Below are 24,789 nucleotides of genomic sequence, written 5' to 3'. Positions count from 1 at the left end.
TTTGTTGTTGAAAAGATTTATTTTTATACAACTGTTGAGGAATACTACTATTAGTACATGTTCTGTTAATGACAGAAAAAAATCAGTTTGTGCTGCCAACATTACTCAGACATAACCACATTCAACAAACCTGTTGATGAAGGCACATGTTGATTTAACACACAGAGTCAACATCATCAACAATGACAGCAAATTGGAGGAAAATGTGACCATCACAATACAAGAATAAATAAGAATAAAAATTCACAGAGGAAGAAGACATTGAATAATATGTGAATGCCAGAAGTAAACAACATTTATCACTCATTCTTTCATTAAAAATATATGACATATTTCATTGTAACAATGAAAAATGCATAAAAATGTGTACAAGTAATGTTACATGTATTAATGTTAATAATAAAACTGTTCGCTGAAATATTTTTAATTTGTTATGATTTTCACCAGGAAAATTGTAAATAATGAGGAACTTCTAGGAATATGCCATTTGAATACAATCAACAACTAATTTTTCTATAAAAATTCCATTTGCTCCACAGGACAAACAATAGTCCAGATTACCAAAGAGGTGCTCCAAGATTTTCTAAAAATATGTTTTGATAAACTGAAAAATAACTATCTTGTACAATCACAACCACTATATTTGTTGACAATGAAAATTGCTTGTTCTTGTTGCTCTCTACATATGTGAGAGAGCTAGCTAAGGTTAGTTTTAGTCACAACTAAGTAAATATATGTCAAATTAAATTAAAAATGCAGTTAAGTATATATTTATATATATCAAACTGTGCATCAAGCACATGCACTGGGTGACAATTTAAAAATTTTAGTAATAATTATCATAATTTTACATCATATATTTTTACAAAGAATACATCAATAGGCATTCAACTAAAAATATTAATTTAAGCAGTTACTTGGAAAACTGGTTAAAAACTTTTCCTTTGTTCAAATGTTCCATTATAAAATTTGCCACATAACTATGTTCATAAATTAAAAATAGTAGCACTGATGTATAAAATGTTTGTTAGAAAAATTGTTCCTGTGACTTAAAATATCTTGCTATTATCCCTCAAAACACTTGAAGTGAAACATGAAAATATGGCAGTTACATGTGTTTTCTGGAAAATTTCTCTTCAAATAGGAGTTTCTCTATCACAGTTTAATTTCAAAAATTGTGGAGATGAATTTTAAAATAAAAAAAAGTTCAAATTTTACATCAATAACTTTGGACGGTATCTAGCATATCAGCCCCCCTCCCTTTAAAGAAATTGCTTGCCCAATCTTTGTTTCCATTTTGCAAATAAAAATTCCCTGAAAGTGTTTTTATCAATAATCTTTTCTTTAAAAAAAACTTCCTGATTTTAATATCTGCTCTAAAACATGTAAGAAATGACAGATTCACAACCACATCAGAGTTGCTATGTAAACTAATTTGTTTGCAGACAGAAGTTCCTTCTTTTTTTTTAATTATTAAAAACCTGATCAAATTACCAATCGGTTTCCATGAGACATTTATTGACACTTTTTTTCACAACCTGCTGACTGCATTCTAAAACAATTTCTTTTTTTTTTAAGCATGCAAAATTAAAGAATAATAAAATTCTTAAAATTATGTCATGTAGGGCTTTTCAATCACAATATAAAATCTTGTAAGATTCATTTACACAGAATCACTAGCATACACTATCAAAATAAAACTGTACAACTTACAAATTTACCATGATTTTTTTTTCTTTCATTTTTGCTGTCAGAAAACGGAGTCACTTGTATGATACAATTTCTAGAGGTGGCAATAAAACTCTTAGGAAGTTCTGTACATGCAAAATATTCTCAATGAGTAAAATCAGAAATGTGTGCATAATATTATGAACACTGTACAAACTGAAAATGATGAAGTATATACACATATAATCAAATTGAAGTTGTATACTTTACATATATAATTTCTGGGACATTTGGTAAATTGATTCTGGAAAGAATATGGTCTGACTAGCATGAATTCAATGAATGAATTAGATTCCTGGCCTTTTTTATGGACAACCATGTTCAAAAGAAAGCTATATGTGTTCAATCAACCCATCATATCTGGTACATATCATACTGCAATGGCCCCCAAGTAGAAAAAAATGTGCATTTATATCATTTTCATACAAAATTAGATACTGAACTGAAATACTGGTGACATGTCTCTTAGTATTTGATTTGTATATAAACAAGTCTATGGGAGATCATAATTATCTTCACACATACAAAACTAAACAAAAATATAAATTTGATTAAATATAACAGATTACCAGGAATACATCAACTCGACATATACTGAACTAAAAAAAAACACTATGAACTTGAGTCAGTTTGATCCATCACAACGCATAATGCAGCACCAGATATTGATCCAACTGAAGGTCAGCTAAAGGTAATACAGTTTCTATCACTCCACCTGAAGGTCAGTGAAAGGTCACACAGTTTCTATCACTCCACAGCGAAACCACAAGTCTCCTCCACTGCACAGGATAACTTAGAGTACAGTTTCTCATAATTCTCATATGGTGGTATGTCTATTCTGTTGAAACTGAAAAAGAATATTCAAATAAGTATAAAATTTTAATTTTATTAGGAAAGGAAGAACTATAACTCCATCAAATTCTGCAGATTAGAGAAAAATGAGTTAACCATCATCATTCCAAAGATTTTTCATAAAGTGAAAGTAGATTTTTTCATAAAGTGAGGTAAGAGTTTTTTTCATAAAGTGAAAGTAACTTTTTTTCATAAAGTGAAAGTAAGTTTTTTTTTCATAAAGTGAAAGTAAAATTTTATTATTAGGTGAAAAAAAAGATTTTAACGTAGCCTAAGATTGTTATGCATGTTATTACCATGTGTGTGCCTTTGGAAGATTGTCAGTGTTGGCATCCACTTGATGAATAGTGAACAGTCTTGGACCTGCATTTCCAGTTGAACCTACAACAAGAATGATCTTTTTATGAACTGAAACAAACTGACCAGTACAAATAATTAAAGAAAAATCAGTTAAAAGATTTAAAAAATTCTCTTGTTCAGCCTTTATTTAAATCTCAGACTTCTAATTTGGATAATAGATTTCTATCATACTGACCTTGTAAGGCTTTAAAGCCTTGTAATGGAACACGAGAACTTCCTGTCACGAACTGAAGCAACCTGGCCCGCATCTCATCATCAAACTCCTCCACAGATCGCCAGAACCATTTGACAATATTGCTCTCTGCTGTGCAGTGTTTTAACCTTGTGTGAGCTTTCCAATCATTCAAATCAATCTTTCCAAGTCCACCAATCATTAACTTAAATGTAATTATAATAACTATTTATAGAAAAATTTATTAAAAAGAATTATTATACACTATTTCCCAATTCCATTTTTAATAATTCCAGTAAGTTTGTCCCATTTTATGTGATACTCAACTACTATCTCATAGTATAATTTCCAAAGTGACACCCTCACTCACTAGAATTATGCACTTTGTTTGTTTAATATCCAGGAGCACTGGGGCAGAGAGGATTTTTAAAGAAATAATGCATTTTAACTATATGATTAATAGACCAGGTGTTTTAAACAACAGGATATGTCAATACACTTGAACTTAGACCAATGATATTGAAAACTCGAAAAGGTTCAGTTGAGTGCTGCAAGAATTGTGACAGGTCTGTCAGTATTAGCGTCAAGAAACTCGTTGTATGTTGAAACAGGATGGGAACCTCTTATAATAAGAAGGGATAAAGCTAAACTTTTAACAATGTTTAAAATCCACAATAACCTAGTTCCTGGTTATTTAAAAAATATAGTACCAGTAGTTAGAAACATGTTTCAAATTATAATACTCATAATTCAAGTAATTATTTTTTACCGAAGTGCAGGCTTGAATTACTAAATAAGTCATTTGTCCCTGATACTATTCGCAAATGGAATTCATTGAGTAACGAAACAAGGGAAATAACTTCAATAGGAATTTTTAAAAGAAAATTGAATAATAATAATGACAAGCCTCCCAAGTATCTATCATACGGCAAAGGGTATTTGAACATTTTACATACAAGATTAAGGCACAATTGTATTTTAAATCATGACTTGTATAGATGTAACATTATAACGAATCCAAATTGTTCTTGTGGATATAAGGAGGATAGTCATCATTATTTCTTTGTGTGTAGAAAACATCTTGAAGCTAGACGTTTAATGTTGAATGCACTACTTGTAATTAATAATGTAAAAATGTTAAATGTGCATAAACTGCTATGGGGAGATGAATCATTATCTTTGCAGGAAAATGAAAAAATATTTGGTATTGTTCAAAAATTTATTCAGGATACTGGTCGTTTCAATTAACACTTACATGTACTTGTATTTACTACCTTTTGAAACTATTTTAATATGGTTATTGACGTCATTATAATCATCATTATATCAACTGATATTCCTTAGCAATAATAATTATTGTCTTTGTTCTTCTACGTTCATGTATAATATTGTAAAATTGTAAATCTTTGTAAATGTTGTATGGCTATTAAGATTTTATGTATGGGAGAGGACTATCTAAGTTTTCAGAACTTGTGTCCAATCCCTTTGACACATTGTCAATAAAATATGTTCAAAACAATGATATTTTTATAGCCTACCAACAAAAACGTTTGCTGGAAAATGTTTACTGCTGTTCGAATGGATGGGTCATGAATGAATATAAGCATTACATGCAGATTGACTGCATCAGTCAGTATATTGATAATAATTTTGTGGTTTTGCATTCATTGTCAAGATTTTGATTTACAGTAGTCTCCCTTAAACCATAGAACTATATCAAAAACCATGTATAAAATTTGAATTGTGCATGTATAGCACAGATATGAATGAGTATTATTAATAGATTTAACCTAAAAACTTCGGGAGCAAAAGTAGGCATTACTGACAACATTTGATAACTCATCAATTTCGGGTTATATCTGATTTTTTTTCAGATTTATTTACTCTCCAATAGCCAATAAACAAAGTCTATTTCTGGACAAAGTCTGTTTCCAAAATACCTAGAAAAGCTAAGAGGCATTATCATTGGATTTTTACAATGGTGTGTCTTAGAATAAAGAACAGTCTATGCAACTTTTTGAGGTAGATTGATATATGGATATTTAAGCACATCCAGGAATTTTTATAAGCGTCTGGGTTCAGTTGAGGCAATAGGTTTTTTTTTTTACTACATCATATTTTATTTAAAGATGTTGTTATATATACATGTACATAAAGAGTCTTTGATTGCAATCTATATATTTCTACTATGAAATATTACAGTCTTTATAACATATTCAACTAAATAATTACCTCCAGTTCCCTCTCATCAAAAGGCTTTAATAAATGTTGAGGAATTATTTCATTAAAACCTTTCTGTAAGGCTAAAAATTGAGCTTCAATTCCCCTCATAAATCTCCACTGTACATACAATCTACGAAGGCAAAATATCATATTATATTATGAACATAAGCTTTTGAAAGACTTGTCTCTTTTATAATATCAATACTTAAATAATGTAGAAGTACTTTTTTCACATGGTATTTATTTACGCTATGTACGCAGTCAGAAATTTTCCACAGAAATTTGTCCCAGCATATACGAAGTACATTTAAGGCTGATAGTGGCAATCTAAGAAATCAACATAATTTTCTACCCACAGATTGAGCAGAGATTGTGATTCCACAGAATTATGACCCTGTGGAAAAAGTATGTTTACAGTATTCTAAATGGTCTCTATGTGAAAACTAGGAATTTTAAACAACAAAGTAAAAATATCATAGAAATGCCAAACAGAACAAAAAAAATGGGCATCCACATTTATAGACATCCTCTTTCTAAAAATAATTGTAAAATACAGAATTTGAACTCATAATACTGTAACCTACTTGACATATTCTGATTTGTTTTCTTCTGTAACCTCCACATGTCTTCCACCTGGCTTCAGTTCATATTCCTGGACCTTACCGAAAGAATTGTGTTCCACTGAAAATGTGTGATCTAGCACTGCCTCAATGTTGTTCTCTCTGAAATTACAGGAAAAAAATATTCGCTGTATTCTCTCTCTTTGTAAGCAGGGTATAGAAATTCAATAATCAGGTTCTTGAGGTCTATACAAATTCGGTTACCATACACAAAAGCACTAAATCAGACTGAGTTTTATGAGCACACTCACAGTAACCAGACCAGACTCCTATGGAGTTCTGGGTCCACATTCTCTAGATCATTCAGAGTCACAGGTTTGGCAAGTAGCTGTTTGTAGAATGGCAAAGTGAAACCCCCGTCCAAATAATGACCATGGAATATTGCTATACCAATGATTCGGCCCACAAAGTGGAAATAGGACAAGTGTTCCTAAAAAGTAATCAGTCAAAATGTGTATCATGCATTGAACCACCTTGTAAAATACAGAAGTGCATTTAACTTTACATATGTCAACAGAATTTTTTTTCCTGAGAGTTTAACATTCTAATTCTACACTTTATATCATTAATCTTAACTAAGAGGTATTAACTTACAGGATTAACTCCTGAGTCTGCATTAATCTGCAGTGTATAAATATCATCTCTAGCATACTGGAAGAGACCGTAGTAAGGATTCAGCATCTCGTGGGACAACAGGTACAGCCACTCTCTGCCATTACAAAATAACTATCTCAGTATTACACGTACATTAACCTCAACATTCAATTATAAAGCCAATTTCTTTTCACTGTGCTCCATTTTATTTCAGATTACAGAGGCATCACTCTCAAGCACAAAATATATCAAAGTATCATGAAACAATTAAAATAAATGAACTTTTTCACAAAAATAAAGCTTTCAAGCATATTTTGTATTCATTTACAAATTCAAAAATCAATTTCTAACTTCATAGATAACTTGACATAGTTTCTAATAAATATTTACTGAATTATGATAAAAGTGATGATAATTTGGGTCTATAATTTTGCATCACATAAATTCACATAAACTAAGTTATACCTGGCCACCCCTCCATAATCCAGTCCCTCTTCTCTTTTGAATTTCACCATTAGTCTCTTTCTGAGGTCTTTGGCTCGTAACTTCATCACAGTTCTGTAGGAATCCTGTAAGGCATAACATGTCATGTTTATTGGGGTTTTTTTGTTGTTTTTTGTTGTTGTTTGTTTGTTTTTTGTTGTTGTTGTTGTTTTTTTTTTGTTTTTGTTTTTGTTTTGGTCAATACTTGGTGCAAACTAAGTAAAAATAAAATTAAAAGAGAGATTAGATATTTACAAAACTGACTGAAAACAAGTATATCAAAAAATAAAACACTTATGGGGATAAATGGGCCTTATTTATGATGGCTTATGACCTTTATAAAAAAAGGAATTTCAGCAGAGAAACTTGTTTCAAACTCTTTAGGGGTAGGGGGCTGAGCTCCTCAAAGGACATTTACATAGTTTGTAAACTTCTACCTCAAATATTTCCTCCCTTGATACCTCCATTCTGCAATGCCCCCCTTGGGGTTGGAGGTTCTGTAACTCGAGTTTGAGGATCTTAAGCTTCTGCACCAAATCTCTTTTGTACTTTGGGACTGGAGAATCATTTTCTTTGTCAATGATTCTTCTTGAAGTGACAGGCGGTGCACTCTCCTCTATCCTAAGTACAAAGTACATTAATTGTCTTAATTCATGCACTATCATCTGTCCTAAGTACAAAGCATATTAATTGTCTCATTCTCCTTAAGATGTACTCTAAAGGCCATCGATCTCATTTATATCTTAATGTAAAGAATTATCAATTTTAAATATCAAACTTTATTTCTTCATTGCATTAAAAAATGTGTTTTAGTTTGAATCTTTTTACCCTGGCATGCGGAATAATCATATAAACAAACAACTTACGTTCGAGTCTGAAGCCTGCGAATATTTGCAGAGAGTCTGGGGTCTGTAAACTGGGTGGTTCTGTTATTGTGGTCCACAAAGTAGACCCTCCCACTCCCAGTGTGACGGACTTCCCATCCCACCGGCAGATTCCCTAACTCCTCATCCTGGATTTCTGATCCGGACAGATCCCTGAAACAAAACAAAGATACATGTAGTTTTGGAAATTCACATGCATATCCTGCCAATTCCTTACTATGTTTCTGACTGGTGTAATATTTTTTTCCTCAATTTTAGGCCAATGCAATTAGTGTACAAGTTTTTTTAATACTTTTCCATTTTTTATTAAATTATTTTTATTGCTTCTGACCTTGGGACTCTGGGATCATGCCACGTACTCACACCAGTTCTGGTGTGTAAAAAGTACACTTGTCCTTGTTGAGTGGTTCTTTGTTCTAAAGAAAAAAAAATGTGATATCATATCAAATTCTAATCTTTCTGTTAAATATTTTTTAATTTGCTTTTTTTCCACTACAAGAAATATACATTCTTCATTCATCCCACTCTATAGTAAAATACTTAAAAACAAATACAGCTGAATTTCAGCATCTCGAACACCAATATCTCAAATGCCTTGGATATGTTGAAGTGATTTGAAAGTCCCAAGCACTTTTACTTTAAGTATTTGACCCCTCTAAATACCTTAAACCTTCGGATGTCTGATCAGAAGTTTTTTTCTCAATCTCATCCAGTTCGAGATAATGAGGATTGGCTGTAACTTAAATTTTCTGATCTCCATTTTCACAAGATTAAACATAGGGAATCGAAGATTCAGACACTGATGCTGATGGTACCAGGGCTCGACATTAACGCTTGTCCGGTACCAGTGAAAAAAAAATACGGACAAGTGAATATTGCTGGGCACTTGTCTGATTGGACAAGTGCATTTTAATGTAAAGAAGTCTCTAAATTTTAAAAAGAACGACTGTTGAAAGTTTACCAGTACTTTAAGACGGAAACAGTACATATAAACCGAACTTCGATCCTGATATAGATCGCTTTGTAATTGAGTACACTCCATCGGGATCTAAGTTAACAAATTGCATACTACTGCAAAGGCATGGAACTGACGAAGTTTGGATTCTGTTTTATGTTGACAGCATTTATGTTGTCAGGACAGAAAGTCTAGATAAAATTTTGTTTTATGTGTTTGTTGTATTTATAAATAACATCATGCATATGTAATGGACTTTATTTTTAGTTTTTCAGTTAACAGTATTAGATCTTTATTGAAAATTTTCGGACAAGTGAAGTTGAAGTTCGGACAAGTAAATGTCTTGGTCACTTGTCTGAATGGACAAGTAGGAAAAAAAGTTAATGTCGAGCCCTGGATACATGTATTACATAAGCCCCCCCCCCCCCCAACTAGGTTGTGGGAACTTAAAAAAAAAAAAGAGACCTCTTTACTCTGAACTGACTAGCATACAAGTCCTTACCATAACCATCTGGTAACTCTATTGCATTGTGAAGTTGAGACCGATTGAGATAGTTCCGATGTCTGGTGGATCGTCTCCTTGGTAACGGTGGGTTACTGGAACAGTCATTGTCCTCATTATTATTGATACTATTGTTATTGTTGTTGTTGGGAACGGCCCGATTATTGGGCCGACTACTGGGAGGATTTACGCTCTGTAGGCTGTTACTGGAGTTACTCGTCCTGACAGACTCTGTAGCAGGCCTACAACAAAATACTATCTTTTGTAAACTTTTATCCTCAATTGACAAATGTTTATATTTTTTTAATCATCTTTTTTTTTTCTCCTTACAAAATCAACATTTCTGTTTGGAAACTCCAGGAATCATATTATGATATATTTCTCCTTATTTTTCAGTAATTTTTATTCTATTCTAAAATCAACTTTGTATTTAATTGAAACCAAAACAGGCCCAATCATGATGAAATCTAAATATCAAACATAAACATATTATCACCAGGAGATCAAATACAGATTCTACACATGCAATAATATTTATCTACTTAACACTTAAATGGATAAAGTGACAGACAACCCCACAACAATCTCACAAAACACATCAAAATTATCTTCTTAATGAGCAATAAATAAGCTGTAAGTGGTCAGCTCCCCCCAGGAAAGACAGCCATAAAGATCAGGTGTAGGTAGAGGTCTGATTATTTAATTATTTACAGTCTTCAGAGACATAAGGATAATAAATTATTGTCACCTTGTGGGCCTCTCCCACTGTGTAGTCCTGGTAATGTGGTTTACATAGTGAACCCTTCCACTAGCCGTCTGTCGTTCCTCCCACCTACCAAAGTAATGAATGAAACAAATGTAAGAGAGAAAACAATGACATGAAATAAAGTTTCCTGAAAAGCAAACACATCTAAAAAATCTAGACTTTTTGTCCTACAAGTTTCATACATACTTTTTTTCTTATTATTTTTAAGACTGAACTTTCATTCCCCTCTGCCAAATCATATATATTACTTAATACTTCTTCTGACTATTAAAGTGACAAAATAAATGTGAAGTTATTTTTTATACTCAGATATTCTATAACACCTTCACAATATATAATTTCTTTTAAATGTCATCTTTCCACCCACTGTGAGAAATACGCATTAAATTGTTTACAGCTTTCATTTTTTATAAAATTAAGCCAAAACAAAAAGAATATGATTAAATATTCAATAAAAATTGCCTTCATCAGGGGTGGCACACAGTGGCCTGGTACATGTAGTTTTACATTTGGTTTGCTGTCATTTTTAACACTCTAAGTAACATTGTTACTGACTTAATTAGTCAATTTAGGACGGAAACACTTTTCCAAATTGACAGTCATGGGATAGAGTCTCAACAAATCGGAGTTAGTGTTCTCTTTACAAAAGGTTATCAGCTAAAATAACAGAACTTAGTCTTATATATAAATCAAATTTTAAACAATAAAATTGTTTTAAAATATCCCTTTAATCTTCAAGTGGATCATCAAAAAAAAAATAAATAAATAAAGAATAAAAAAAATATAAACTTTTTACTCAAAACTGAATGCTTACCCTTCTGGGAGTTCATTGGGATCCTGTGGGATCAGAGCAGGGGCATCAGTATTTACAGGCCCTGATCCTGAACCTCCTCGATCCCGCGAAATGAGACTGATGACAATCTGTCCCCTAACATTGTCGCTATCATCGGCACTGTTTCTCTGGAGGTCCAACCTCTGAACTGAAACAGAAACATGAGGGTGTGGTGATTGAGAAGTTCGGGGTCCATGCACACACACAGATAGGGTGTGTCCCTCCCTCGCCCCATTTCGAGGGATGTTAACCCGAGTACAATGATGGGCAGTCATCCATTTAAGATGAACATCCAAATCAAAGAAGTAAGTCTAGTACTTCAACATTTCCTGCATTTGAATTTTTTAATCCATATATTTAAACTGGTCCCGAAGCTCAGTTGCAAAAATAAATACTTTCCTTTGAATAAATAATAGTTCACACTTAAGTGGTCAACATCTAATTTCCTAAATCAAGGTTCCTTTGTCAAATTGAATGGCCTATGTACCTAAATAAGCCTCACTGCAGGGGATCGTACTACCAACAGGTAAAAACAAAGATGTCATTGTAATTTATAGGTAATATCAAATACAACATGGACTAGCACTCAAGCGGAACTTCTAACATTAGAGACTGGAAGCTTTAAAAAGTTGTGATAAGGCAGTAAAGTACTGTGACAAGGGTATTGTAACCCACAACTGAATCTCTTCAGTAACCTTTCATATTGTATTACATAAACTTTTTAAATATACTGTTAAAATGCATGAGCAAAAGGCATTCATTCGGCCCACACATTTTCAAAATTCTATGCTTCAGAAGAGACAGGCTGTCTACTTGATGCACATCTAACTCTTACCTAATTTTATTTACTATCAAAAATATTTGAATTTTAATTTGTCATTAACTTTTTTTCTTATTACAACACTTCTCTGCTAATTATTTACTACATTTGTGTATTAAGGTCTTTCAAATGATCTATATGTGTACAAAGTACATAACACAATTTCTTCTCTCCACAACTCCCATTCAAGAAAAGGTCAATAGAAGCTTATCTGATGAATAATTATTTTAAACTGGGCAAGTAAACCTGACAGATAACAGTGTTAAAATCTGCCTTCTTCAACAGTAATACAAACTAATGACTACTGTTTTTCGGTCATCAAGTTCATCTGACATTTCAACACTTAACTTGGAGTCTGAGGCCAGAAATACAGTATCACCAAAAAAAGTATAACTTCCGAGGAAACGTTCACAAGTAAATCCCTATTTTACTTGTGTACAATGACCGAAACAGGGGAGTTGCTTTCAAGATCTTAACTTTAAGATCTACATATGGTTTAAAAAATATATTCTCATGGCTATAGCTAAAACAGAAGTGAAATGATAGCCCATCACCACCCCATTCATATTCATAACTTCTACATTTTTACCTAAGAACACTGCATTTTGAATATATATATATATATATATATATATATATATATATATATATATATATATATATATATATATATATATATATATATATATACATATATGAAATATTAATTAAAAACAATTTTTAACTTTGTGTTCCCCTAACACTTAATTAAATCATAAATTAAAGTAGTTAACACATAAACTCTGGTCAATACTCTCTCTTTCTTTTTCTTTCTTTCTTTTCTTTTCTTTTTTTTTTTTTGATTCCTAACATATAAAACTTTAATCAAATCTGTTAAAACTTTGACCACAAAACAGCCAAGAGATGAGATGCCTAAGACATTATAAATAGGAGTGAAACGGTTCACCGCGGTATCGATTCACCGCGGTATTTTTTCTCGGTTCGATACACAGTACAAAATCTCTATTTTCGGTTCGGTTCGTTTTTCGGTCGGGATCGTCATTCAGTCGGGTTTGGCATAATGTATAAACATGCTTCTCAGTATAATTAGTTAAAAAACGTAAATTTTTGTGGACTTACAGTTTGTAAAATAATTTTTAACAGTCAAATCAATTAAATTGATTTCTTCTATCCATTTTTGCACATAAATTATTTGACTAGATCAAGTAAAAGGAAGCATAAAACATGTAAAACAACAGTTGAATTTGTTTCCTTCTATCAAAATGTATCGTATCGAAAATAACCGAACCGAGACCAAATTTTACGATACGTATCGAACTGTGAAGAAGGCATATCGTTTCACCCATAATTATAAAGGTTTTCTTTAAGTAGCTTAGTGTAATTACGGCAAGAACTAATGACAATCATTATTTTATTTGACTGCCCTAGTACATTTGCAAGGTGAATACCAATGTGTGACATTTGTCCACATTTTTCATACTGCATTCATTACTGTCCAGTGAAGAATTTATTACTCCTTTAAAGACTTACTTCATTTATTCAACATCATTTGCAAAAAGAAAAGAATGTGGAAGCCATAAAATAATAATTTTGATACCCCCCTTTAACTAAAAATGTTAACGAATTCCATGCATTAAGTATCTTTGTCTTCAACCTAAAATTCTATAGCAGAAGATGTTCTGACACTTTCAGTGTGTCTAATTATAATGAATACTTCTGCTTATATTTTTATACAAAATAATGTTCACAGAGTCTTCCTTTCTATGGATGTTGTTTTTTCTCTTTTCAGGCGATTGCGTGAATTGTAATGAATAAAAATCTGCACACAACTTAGCTTTATTTATATCTTGAATGTTGCTATTGCAGTTGCAGGCAACATGTTTTTCTTTGAACACTCAAGTTTAACAATGGAAAAAAATCTTTAACAAGAAGTCTGTGAGCCAATGCTCACTAGTAATACCCTCGCTCTCATGAATCCCAACATGTGGCATGCCAAAACAAAGAGTGTGCTAAAATTTCAAGCATCTGCGATAAGTAGTTGGTGAGAAAACTGCGATGGAAATTTGGTAGGGACAGACACACAGATAAACAGGAAGTAAAAATCGGATTCTTACAAAAATTAATCCCACCCTATGGCATGCCTAAACAAAGAGTGTGCTAAAATTTCAAGCATCTGTGATGAGTAGTTGCTGAGAAAACTGTGACAAAATTTTGGTACGAACAGATGCACAGAAAAACAGGAAGTTGACATCAGATTTGTACATAAATGAATCAAACCATATGGCATGCCTAAACAAAGACTGCTAAAATTTCAAACATCTGCAATGAGTAGTTGCCAAGAAAACTGCGATGAAACTTTGTTATGGACAGACACACAGAGAAGACAGACACACAAGGGTAAAACAGTATACCCCTGTCTACTTTGGAGCAGGGTACAAAAATGACTTCAACTGTGCATTGCTACAAATGATCAAATTCATATGTAGTAATTTTAATGCAAAAAAGAATTAAATATGTGGTGGTAAGGGGGGGGGGGTGTTTCTATGTTACATTTTACTTCATAAAGGAATTTTTAAAAAAATCTTTCCAAGAAGAAAAGGGTTACAAATTATTATAAATTTTAATGATAATTTCCTTGCGCAGTGTACTCAAATTTGTTCACATTTCTATTTTGAGCAAATGAAGATACATAAAGGTTCTTAGGTCTTAGACTAATGAAGAAAAAGAAAAATGAAAGTAATATTGCTCCAGACATGTCTTAAGACACTCAGGTGACTGTTTAAGCCCAGGGGCCTTGTGATAAAACAAAATCTATCTAAATTTTTAATTTAATCTACCTTATCTCTAAGTTCTTTCCATTTTAAGCAATGAATTTTTTTTTTTGGATGTCGCTGGTTGTTAAACAGTATCTGGCCATCCTGACGAACACTGCGTGTTTGTTTAAAACAGTGAGCTCTATAGACTAACCTGTCAGAACTGAGGAAATTCAAAATTAAGTCTGAATATTCATGAAGCAAATTTTTGTGTGCAGCTTTCCCAGAATTCTTTTGCTACCACAATTCCATGCAATGATGGCAAATATAGCATTACCACAGATAAATTTAGTGCCTTTAAGAACTGGTACAGCTAACAGATAGAAGAGCCATTTTGACAGTCAAAAGTTAAATAATGCAAATCATGAAATAAATATTTTAAGGGGAAACATTTAAATGTCAATTTTCATATTTTATATTTTTACAACAATTTCATTGGGTAATTGTTTTAATGGTGAGCAAAAACAATACACTAGTGTTCCTAATTAATTCAGGATAACTGCAGTACTGTTTACTTTTGTAGGGCAAATTAATAACGTTTGGTGAATTTCTTGTTGGTTCATAATCAAATGACGTTTATTAATCAATTGCTGTTATGTCAAATTTCACCAATCTTTTTAATTTGCTCTGCAAAGAGCAGTACCACAGTAAATGTAAAAGAGTTAATACATTTAATGTGTATATATATGCCCTGTTCACACGGAGAGTTCAATTCGCAGTAAATTAATGCGAAGTAAAATGACGCGAATTAAACTAATGCGAATTAAATTGCGTTCACACGACAGCTAATGCTAAGTAAACTAATGCGAATTATAATTTTATATCTACAACAAGGCTATTCAGTGAGGCTATTATGACGTCATTTACAAATCACGTCATATTGTGCACAACAGATATACATTTGACATAATGTCATATAGTGTCTGTACACATTTTAGTGATTAACATAATTTTCCTTTGTTTTCCACTCAAAATTGGCACAAGTACCTATATTTGACCATCGACATGTGGCCTGTGACTTAATTCTGCCCTTACGCATGCGTCAAAATTTAATTTGAATTAGCTTCGCTTAGCGTTCACACAGAGCTAATGTGAAGTAATTTAATGCGCAGTGAACTAATTCGAATTAAACTAATTCGCATCAAATTCTCCGTGTGAACGCGGATCAAATTTAATTCGCAGTACCTTATGTTTAATTCGAATTAAACTCTCCATGTGAACAGGGCAATGGTTTCTTTTGTGTATTCTAGTGCCTTTACAAGGTGTCTTCATAGGGAGCTAAAGGTTTTAGGTTTCAAATGGACTTCAACAAAGAAAAATAGGCCCATGGGCTACAATGTTCACCTGAGTCACTGTGACTGTCTTTCTTCATCAGCAGATTTCCTCCCCTTTATATTCCTATGTAAAATTTTTATTCCCTGTTGTAGCCCCTACCTACCCCTAGGTGTCATGATTTGAAAAAAAAATTTAATCTAAACTATTTGACGATGCTTCCATATTCATATGACCCTGGGGATGCTTTCATATCAATATGACTAATCATGGATTTGTTTGGTTCAAAAAGTAGGTCAAACTCCAAGGTCCAGGTCATGAGGTCAAAAATGTTAGTACCCAAAAGAAAGGCCTTGTCACAAGGAATACACATGTGATATATGAAAATCCTAGCCCCCACTGATCAAAAGTTATGGCTATAAGGTTAAATTTTTTTCAAATGTAGGTCAAACTCAAAGGTCAAAAGGTAAAAAATATTGGTACCCAACAAAAGGTCTGGACACAAGAAATACACATGTGAAATATGCAAACTCTAGCACCAACCATTCAAAAGTTATGGACAAGGTTAAAGTGTTTGCAGACAAAAAGATTAACAGACAAACAGGCAGAGACCAAAAACTTAATTAGGGATGTGCGATTTTATCAGTACACCAGTATATCGTGATTTTTAAATGCGTGATACGTATCGTGATACAGAAACTAAAATACTGGTATTTAGGTACATACTTATAAGATCCAGAAATTATTTTTTTATTTGTTCAATCTTTCAAATTACATTTACAGGAAGTGTAAAAAATGTTGAAAATGGTAAAAGAACGGCTTCCTAGCATCCACATTGCTTGATATTGTGAAAATAAAAAAATGAAAAGAAGTGAAGTTATGTTTTTCGGGGATATTTTTCAGGAAAATTATGGATATTCATTTAAATTCAGTGTAAAAATTGCTTGTAAAAATATCATGATATTATCATGATATTTTGGGGAAAAAAATGTGATATATCGTAATACAAAAATTTTTGGTGATACCCATCCCTAAACTTAATGCCCCCAAAATCTTTGATTACAGGGGCATTAAAAGGTCAAATACAATTTAATACCAATTACTTTGAAAAATTTAATAAATTACACTCAATTACAAGTTTTTTTCAATTACCCCATCCTTGTACTCATGTCTTGTAAAATACTCGAAAAAAGATGGGCAAACAAGGCAAGCAAAATGCATACTGTGCAAATAAGAAAGTGAAAAATTAAATCTCAACTTGTAAAAATTTTCTTTGATATTTTATTTAACATTAACATATACTTTATGTAAAATCTCCACAATTTGCAACAATCTCACACAATGATTGAAAATATTTGTCCACGAAAAAAGAGTGGGTCTTTGCTCCATTTTTTTTGAAAGATAATACATACAATATGCATTAAAAAAATACATTTTTCAGTTACCAAAAACATGGAGCAAAAACCCACTATACCTTAAAAATACACTTTTGTGACACAACATTGGTATCTTTTGAGCAATATTTGAATTCCATTTAGTCAAGGGTCATATCACAAACATGATTTAAATGCCGATGTTTGTCAAAATCTGTAAAGTGTTGCAGTTAGTGTGTTAGTCTTGGAAGAAATAATTGAAACTTGGGATTGTTATTGCTTGGGTTCCAAAAATATCACTTTTTTTTTTTTTAAATCATGAAATGATTTTAGTCCAAAGAATTTTTCACAGAAAAGTTTTATTTACCATAATTTCATACCTGTCAATAATAAGAACTTAACTCTAAATACTAAATTACAAGATGAATTTGACTTTTATACAAGCATTTTGCACGCATTGTTCGCCCATCTCCTTCAAGATTCTTTTGTCTACCACAAATGTCAACTCACTAAATCAAAGTACTGAAAGTACTCATGGGAGTTGAACATTGTAATGTGAAAGATTTAATAGGAAGTAAAGGAGCTATAGTGTTGGAACATTTTTTTTTTCATGCTTTAGATATAAGTCAACTATTGCAGATTTGACAGAGATACAAACCAAACATTAGAAATAATTTCAAAAACATTTGAATAACGAAGACCATGGGCCACAATACTCACCTGAGTAACTTTAATGACTTTAACCATGCTGTTCTTATTCAGATTTTCAAAGACTTTTACCACTTAATATTCCCATGCAGGGACGTAGCATCGTTTTTTAAAAGGGGGGCCTCGAAAATTAACTCGAAAATTCTATTTTTTGGGTAAGGGGATAGGTTTCAAACTTCTTTCAGTATCAAATTTTACTCATACACTACTACATCAACCTTATTTGAATATTCTGCAACAAACAGTAGGGGGGGGGGGACTTTCCATGAACATTTACAATATTAAAATTTTATAAAATTTCATGTTTGGAAAAAAATGGGGGGCAGACCCCTCCCCCCTCCCCGATGCTACGTGCGTGTCATGAAAAAAAAATGTGTCCGCATATATTAATATGGCGATATCAAACTCATAGGGGTCTCTAAATCTACACAATATTAATAACAATGTTTTGCAATTATGAAGATTTTTTTCCTGTACACATACATTCAACTTAAATCCCAATTTATTTATTTTATTAAATATCCAAAATTCATTTAAGCCAATTCTCACATAAGATCCATATAATATAAGAGCGCAGAACATTAATTGGCGAAATTAGAAATATGCAGCTTACGTCATTTAAATTTTCATCTGTTACAATCATAATGTTTAAAGAGAGACAATGAAATGGGCAGTTACAATTCAACACGGACGTCCGAGAAAACATTGGATTGAAATTCTAGTTTGAAATTCATTTTCAATCCACCTGAGCTGTTTTCAAACCTAAAGTGTGAATGTATGATCCGAAAGACAAATAATTTCAATTCACAAATACATATTGTTTGACATTCATATTTATATGAGTACTTTAGGCTATAATTTTAAGGATACGTAAAAGTAAAAGAAGACAGAGATTACTTTTTCAGGGACAGCCATTTGATTCTAGAAGAGGGGGCAAAAATTGTCGAGTCAGATCATGCCTTCACATGACAGAATATATTTATTTCTAGGATGACAAAAACTTTTTTTTTAGTTTTGTCTTCACTGAAAACTGTTTGATAAACAAAAGCAGGGAGGGGTTGTCAATTTAAAAGAAAATTTTCATATTTATTCCAAGATCGTTCAGCCCGCCTCCCTCCCAGCACACACATACACATACCAAACAGAAATCAAATATTTCTCCATTTATATTTCTTTACATACACTGGACAGAAAATTCTGATTTATATAAATTTCAAACTATTCCAAAATTGAAATTATTTGTCTTCTTGGTTAATCAGTAATACCGTACGTTCTTGCGTAGCTGAGGTGGATTGAAAATGAATTTCAAACTAGAATTTCAATCCAATGTTTTCTCGGACGTCCGTGTCAAATTGTACCCACCCATTTCATTGTCTATCGTTCAACATTTTGACGGTAACAGATGGAGATGATGTAAGTTGCATATTTCCAATTTTGCCAGTTAATGTTCCGCGGTCTTAATTTGTTAAGCAATCTGAATCAACACAACTTTGAATGGTTTGCATTCTAATGGTTCTATTGCAGCAAAGTTCTCTCAAGACAAACGTAACTTTTTAAGTCATTTGGATGTAATATATGAATCAATAAAATTTTAATGAACATGCTGATACAGCTCATCCCAATTTCTGAAAATAATTCTTTATCTTCTGGGCTCCTTTCTTTAATTTTTCGAACATTTATAATTTATTTCAAATACCTATGAAAGCATTTGAAGCACAACGCCCTCCCTACTCTCTTCTGAATATGTACAACATCCTTGGTGCCAACAACCAACTGGCACTTTTTATTTTCAATGTTACCATCAACAGACACTTAATTGTCATTTTTTTCTTCCTCTGATTGGAACACACAGTTGATATCATCTTTTGGGTATAACTGCTTCTTTTCGGACACAATAATTAATTTTTATAGAATTTTTGTATTTAATTTTTCTATCAAAATGTTTTTATCTTTATAACCCAATCATTATGTATTTTTTTTTAAAATCCCATAATTTTTAATTTCATGTCAAGAAATTTCTATATAGAAGTAAATATCTCTGAATACTTTGCCTTTTGTTTGTTTGTTTTACATCTCTTCGAGAATTTTACTCATAAAGAGACACTACCACTTGCCAATGGAGGCTAGGGCTGCAAATTTTTACCTATACAGGACACTCAGAACCATTGAGCAGTGAGGGATTTTTTTTTGGTGCCAGCATCTACTGCGAAATGGGATCTCGGTTTATACGGTCTCATCCGAAGGGTCCGTTTCTGAACGCATACCGCAGTGGGATTCGAACCCAAGACGTAATGATCAACACATTACTTTGAATCTCTAGAGCAAACGATTTTGAACAACTGTGCAACGCGAGTGACATTTACTATTTGTGATTTTGATTTGATGCAAATTTCAGTGTAATTGAACACTATATAGCTGAGCTGGACAAGTTTTTCAAACTTTCAATGAATTAAAACGATCGACTTGAATCTGTTTTGATTTTTTTTGAAAATCAGATGTAGTTTAACGAGCTATTGCAAGAAATAAAACTGTTGTAATTATGAGAATCGATCTTTCTCACATATCGATCACTGGTCTTAATAAGCCATTGTGTCCGCACACGCATGTATTCATTCATTTTAACTGTTTTATTAATAAAATCAAATGAAACATTTTTTTAATGATAACGTACTACTGCAATACACTTTTATATGCAGACGTGTTGAAATGCATTAACTAATGTAACACACATTTTTCAAGTTCAGTACTAGTGTTGTACACGTGACCCACTGAATGCTGACAAATTCATGAAATTTAGGATTAAAAATTAATGTCATCTGAAATTGTCACACATTTACTTCTTTCTTTATAAGTAATTCTTATCTGCAGACTGGTCAAAAACACTCAGTCTTGTCGGCAAGGTCGGAAAGGAATTTTCTGGACCGATAACGTACACTGAAGAAAACAGTGGTCCAAACGACCGTTTAAAATATTGAACGTGATGCAAATTTCTTAAACGCTGTGCCTAGGTAAGGGCCACAAAACGCCGAAAACGTCCGTATGGTGCCGATTGTCGATCAAAATTGTTAAAGCATGTCTCTGATTAGAGACTCTGTATCATAAGATAGGATTTTTTGTGAGATCGAATATCATAAAACTTAAAAGACATCTTATTTTAGTGCTATTATTTTTTTCTCTTTATCAGCGATCCAGCGTACAAAATAAGACGCATGTATCTGGTCTGACAAATCTTTGTCCAGTCTAACAGATCATTTGACTTTGTCAGACCAGATGTCTGACAGTGATTCAAAAATTTTGACAACTCTGCTCTGAAAATCACTGCACGGTAAATTCATTTACAGTTGTACAGACTTTACAGTTGTGTCTGTCCAAATGGACCTAGAAGCATAGGTGAAATATTTGCGAGATTTTGCCATGGTTTATTTCCTTCTTCACATGACTATTAATTGTTTGGAAGTTTGAAAAATAACAACAACAAAAACAGGGATAGACATTAACTTTTAGATTTACTTGCCCTTCGGGCAAGTGATCTCAAACTTTGACTTGTCCGAATGCAAAACTTGGTTGCCCAAAATAAGGAAAAAACTTCAGAATAAATTTTTATTACTGTAAATGTTACGACAAGAAAAAATGTGTATTTGGTTTAACACACACTGCCATATGTAGCAATAACGCTCCGTTTTATAAAATTCATATTTTTAAACTTATTTTCGGTAGGATTCTTTTGTGAATCGTGATTTTCTGAGATAACTGTGAAACAACGCTGAAGGAAGATAGTTGCTACGTAACATACATCGATCTTTACCTTAATGATCAGGATACATCGTGTTACTCTGTACTTATATTCTGTGAGTGAATAAATAATCTACTATCCAAATTTCCAGAGATGTTAGACGAACAGCATATTTACCAGGGAAAAAAACGGAATAACGAACCGGATTTTCAAATGAAAAGTATAATCCAGAAATGCTGACAAGGAATTCCGAATGCAAAAACAATGTCAGGTACCTGGCGGAAATCAAGTCTTCAATTTATTGGGGTTTTTAAATACAAATTAATGTAAACTAAATAAATATGTACATTTCTATGAGAAATATTCACTTGTACGTCGTAAGATTCACTTGCCCGAACTGAGAATTTACTTGTCCCGGGCAATCGGACAACCGTTAATGTCGATCCCTGAAAAAAGCAGTTTCAGCTTGTTATATGAATCTTACGTAAACGGTTATAATTTGTTGTTTTTCCCACTTAAAATTTACATGTACATGTAGTTCAAATGTCAGACTCGGCTGTTCCGACTTATTTTATCAAGAATTTCATATGTGAAATGCTTATAAATTTTATGCTACAACATGAAAAAAACTTGAAAACTCAAAAAGCTTAATCTAGTAATTTATTTTAAAGTTTCACCTTTCTGTGTACGTTAATCACCTTCTCTTCGATTTTCTTCCTCTTCGATGTTAAACGTATTAGGATTCAATATTAAACGAACAATTGTTCATTTATATCCCAATCAATGTACATGTAATTTATTTATTCTTTTGATATTTATTGTATTACCAAATAAATATTGTTGAAAACTTCGAATATTTATGGCTGAAAAAAAAGTTATAACATTGATTGTGAAATAATTTTTACCACACGTTAGTCAATGCAAAGAGGTTTCGCGCAGTCATGTAGTTACATGTGTGCAGAGTTGTCGTTAATTTCCTCTCATTGTTTATAGGTGCCGCTGTATGTGCTGCAAGGGAGGTTCGTGACGACAATTTTCAACATTTTTTTTTTAGTTCTGTATAGATCAATTTTAATTTAATCAAAATATAGTATTTAAATTAAGTTAAATGAAATTCAATTGCATTTAGTTTCATGTCATTTATCAAAATTAGATAAATTCAGAAAATTGAAATAGACTATTTTATGGCGGACGTTTATGCAAATTTACATTGAATATCACAGGAGTAAATTGGTCGACACAGAAGCCCCACGGACGGCCACTATATAATCAATACAAATTACTGCGCTTAGAAATCCCGTGATGACCAAGGGAGATTGAACATAGTTCAACTCCCAAAAAAGGCTTTATTTGCTAAAACAATATTTGCTTGTATTCAGTTATATTCTATACTATTATTGTCCAACTCTTCCTTACTTGATATGTCCATGTACCTTATACACCATTGCATGGTCTGAGAGTAAAAGTAACTAAAATTCAGAATTATAAATCTGTAAACTCTTGTTTTTCTCAAAGATTCCTTTTAATAAACATATGATAATGTATAGTTTATCTCAGATGAAGATATGAAGTACAGTGTACAGCAAGATTTGTAACTCAACACCAGAAACAAGTATGTAATAGCATCAAAGTAGATTTTAACTCATTCAGGAAGTGTGTACTGTGTACAAGTACCCACGGACAAAACTGATCATGAGTTTGATTTGATTAATACAACCACAGTTTATATAAAGGCATCAATTATTTATAAATCATGAATCAGTTTGTAAAATTTACCAACAAGATTTCAAGGAATGCCCCCCTGGGAAAACTTCATCAATATTCAGTGAATTGCTTTACCAGGAAAGATAATGATGTAACTATAATTCAATAATCCATACCTGAATCCAAAGTAATTATGTAATTTCAAAGCAAATAATATTTGATACCATTCTCAGTCTAACATGTGTGAAAACATTTGGAAGGACAGTTACCTACAGATGATGTTTAATCATTTTAACTTGTGGGGGGTCATTGTTCAAAAGCAATCAAAACTTAACTGGTTAGAGGGGATGTAATTTCGTTAGTAACTCGCATTTACAGAAGATTTAATAAATCAATAATCTGACAAAGTTTATTCATGAGGATGTAATTCATGGTTTAGGGTGACTCAAGAAATCCAAGAACATTGGTCCCCCAAGAACAATGATGATTCCTATCCACACAGTAAATCATTTGAATATCTGACCTCCATATATGGTATTAAGGTCTGTTGTTTATCATAACTCTTGATAAACATAATGTAACATCCAGTTGATGATGTTGACCCAAAATTTTAATGATTCTTTTGATAATCAAATGTATAATTATTAGTAAACAAACACATTTAAAGCCAAGTACAGGTGTTTTAATATAACCTGTGACATTCTCTATATATGAAAGATCTGTACTATATATTCGCAGTAAACCAATAAATTCGTGGTTTTGTTTTTTTAAGTCATGGTGGACAAAATATTGTCTAGAAGCACAAACAATTTCAGGCACCACTGTCCAAGTTCTACATTCTTAACAACAGTGGCAAAAGAAAGATCATTCTTGACTGATCAAATAGTTGTTCTGATTTGACAGAGGACAATTGGGAAAGTTAAATGAATATTGAATTTAATTGAAATCCTAGATATACTGTATGTGTACTTAAAAAAGCGGGCTTCATATTTTAGCAGCTTTGGCGCAGACAACGATGTGCTAATTCATGAATACATCTAAGAAATCATACATAAAATATACAGCACAGACATGTATAGCGCTAATTAAAGATTTCGCCAACAACTCCATACCCAGTGATTGCGCTAAATTTTGATATGTCAATTTATGTACACGCACAGTATAACAACAAAAACAGTAAAACACGCTTATAACAAAGTGTCAGGGACGGACAATTTTGCTTTGTTATAAGCGTAATTCCGTTAATTGTTAAATATATTTTAAAGTCAAGGGTACTAAAAATCACTTCGCTATAAGTGTCAATTCATTACAGGTGTGCTCACTGTAAGCATGTTTTACTGTACATAGCTCTATTAAAAAAAACAACTGAGCATCTGAACAAAGGTAATCTGTAGT

General features: G+C 32.3%; 1 protein-coding gene across 1 annotated transcript in view; it reads right to left on the bottom strand.

Moving 5' to 3' along the window:
- The window catches only part of LOC133200140 (E3 ubiquitin-protein ligase SMURF2-like), a 29,277-nt gene continuing 4,488 nt past the window's right edge, over positions 1 to 24,789 (bottom strand). The window contains exons 5-18 of the mRNA XM_061335893.1: positions 10,954 to 11,119; positions 10,122 to 10,205; positions 9,374 to 9,615; positions 8,248 to 8,332; positions 7,899 to 8,069; positions 7,470 to 7,653; positions 7,015 to 7,118; positions 6,550 to 6,664; positions 6,207 to 6,385; positions 5,920 to 6,057; positions 5,345 to 5,465; positions 3,116 to 3,317; positions 2,877 to 2,961; positions 1 to 2,575 (exon numbers count right to left, since the gene is read on the bottom strand). Of these exons, the coding sequence (XP_061191877.1) occupies positions 2,476 to 2,575; positions 2,877 to 2,961; positions 3,116 to 3,317; positions 5,345 to 5,465; positions 5,920 to 6,057; positions 6,207 to 6,385; positions 6,550 to 6,664; positions 7,015 to 7,118; positions 7,470 to 7,653; positions 7,899 to 8,069; positions 8,248 to 8,332; positions 9,374 to 9,615; positions 10,122 to 10,205; positions 10,954 to 11,119 (1,976 nt within the window). The 3' untranslated portion in view covers positions 1 to 2,475. The remainder of the gene's footprint in view (positions 2,576 to 2,876; positions 2,962 to 3,115; positions 3,318 to 5,344; positions 5,466 to 5,919; positions 6,058 to 6,206; positions 6,386 to 6,549; positions 6,665 to 7,014; positions 7,119 to 7,469; positions 7,654 to 7,898; positions 8,070 to 8,247; positions 8,333 to 9,373; positions 9,616 to 10,121; positions 10,206 to 10,953; positions 11,120 to 24,789) is intronic.

Source organism: Saccostrea echinata, unplaced genomic scaffold (genome assembly GCF_033153115.1).
Source record: "Saccostrea echinata isolate AGI-Se365-2 ecotype Australia unplaced genomic scaffold, CSIRO_AGI_Sech_v1 ptg000037l, whole genome shotgun sequence".
Taxonomy (NCBI): domain Eukaryota; kingdom Metazoa; phylum Mollusca; class Bivalvia; order Ostreida; family Ostreidae; genus Saccostrea; species Saccostrea echinata.
The sequence above is the reverse complement of the archived record's forward strand: the minus strand, read 5'-3'. Positions and strand labels throughout refer to the sequence as shown.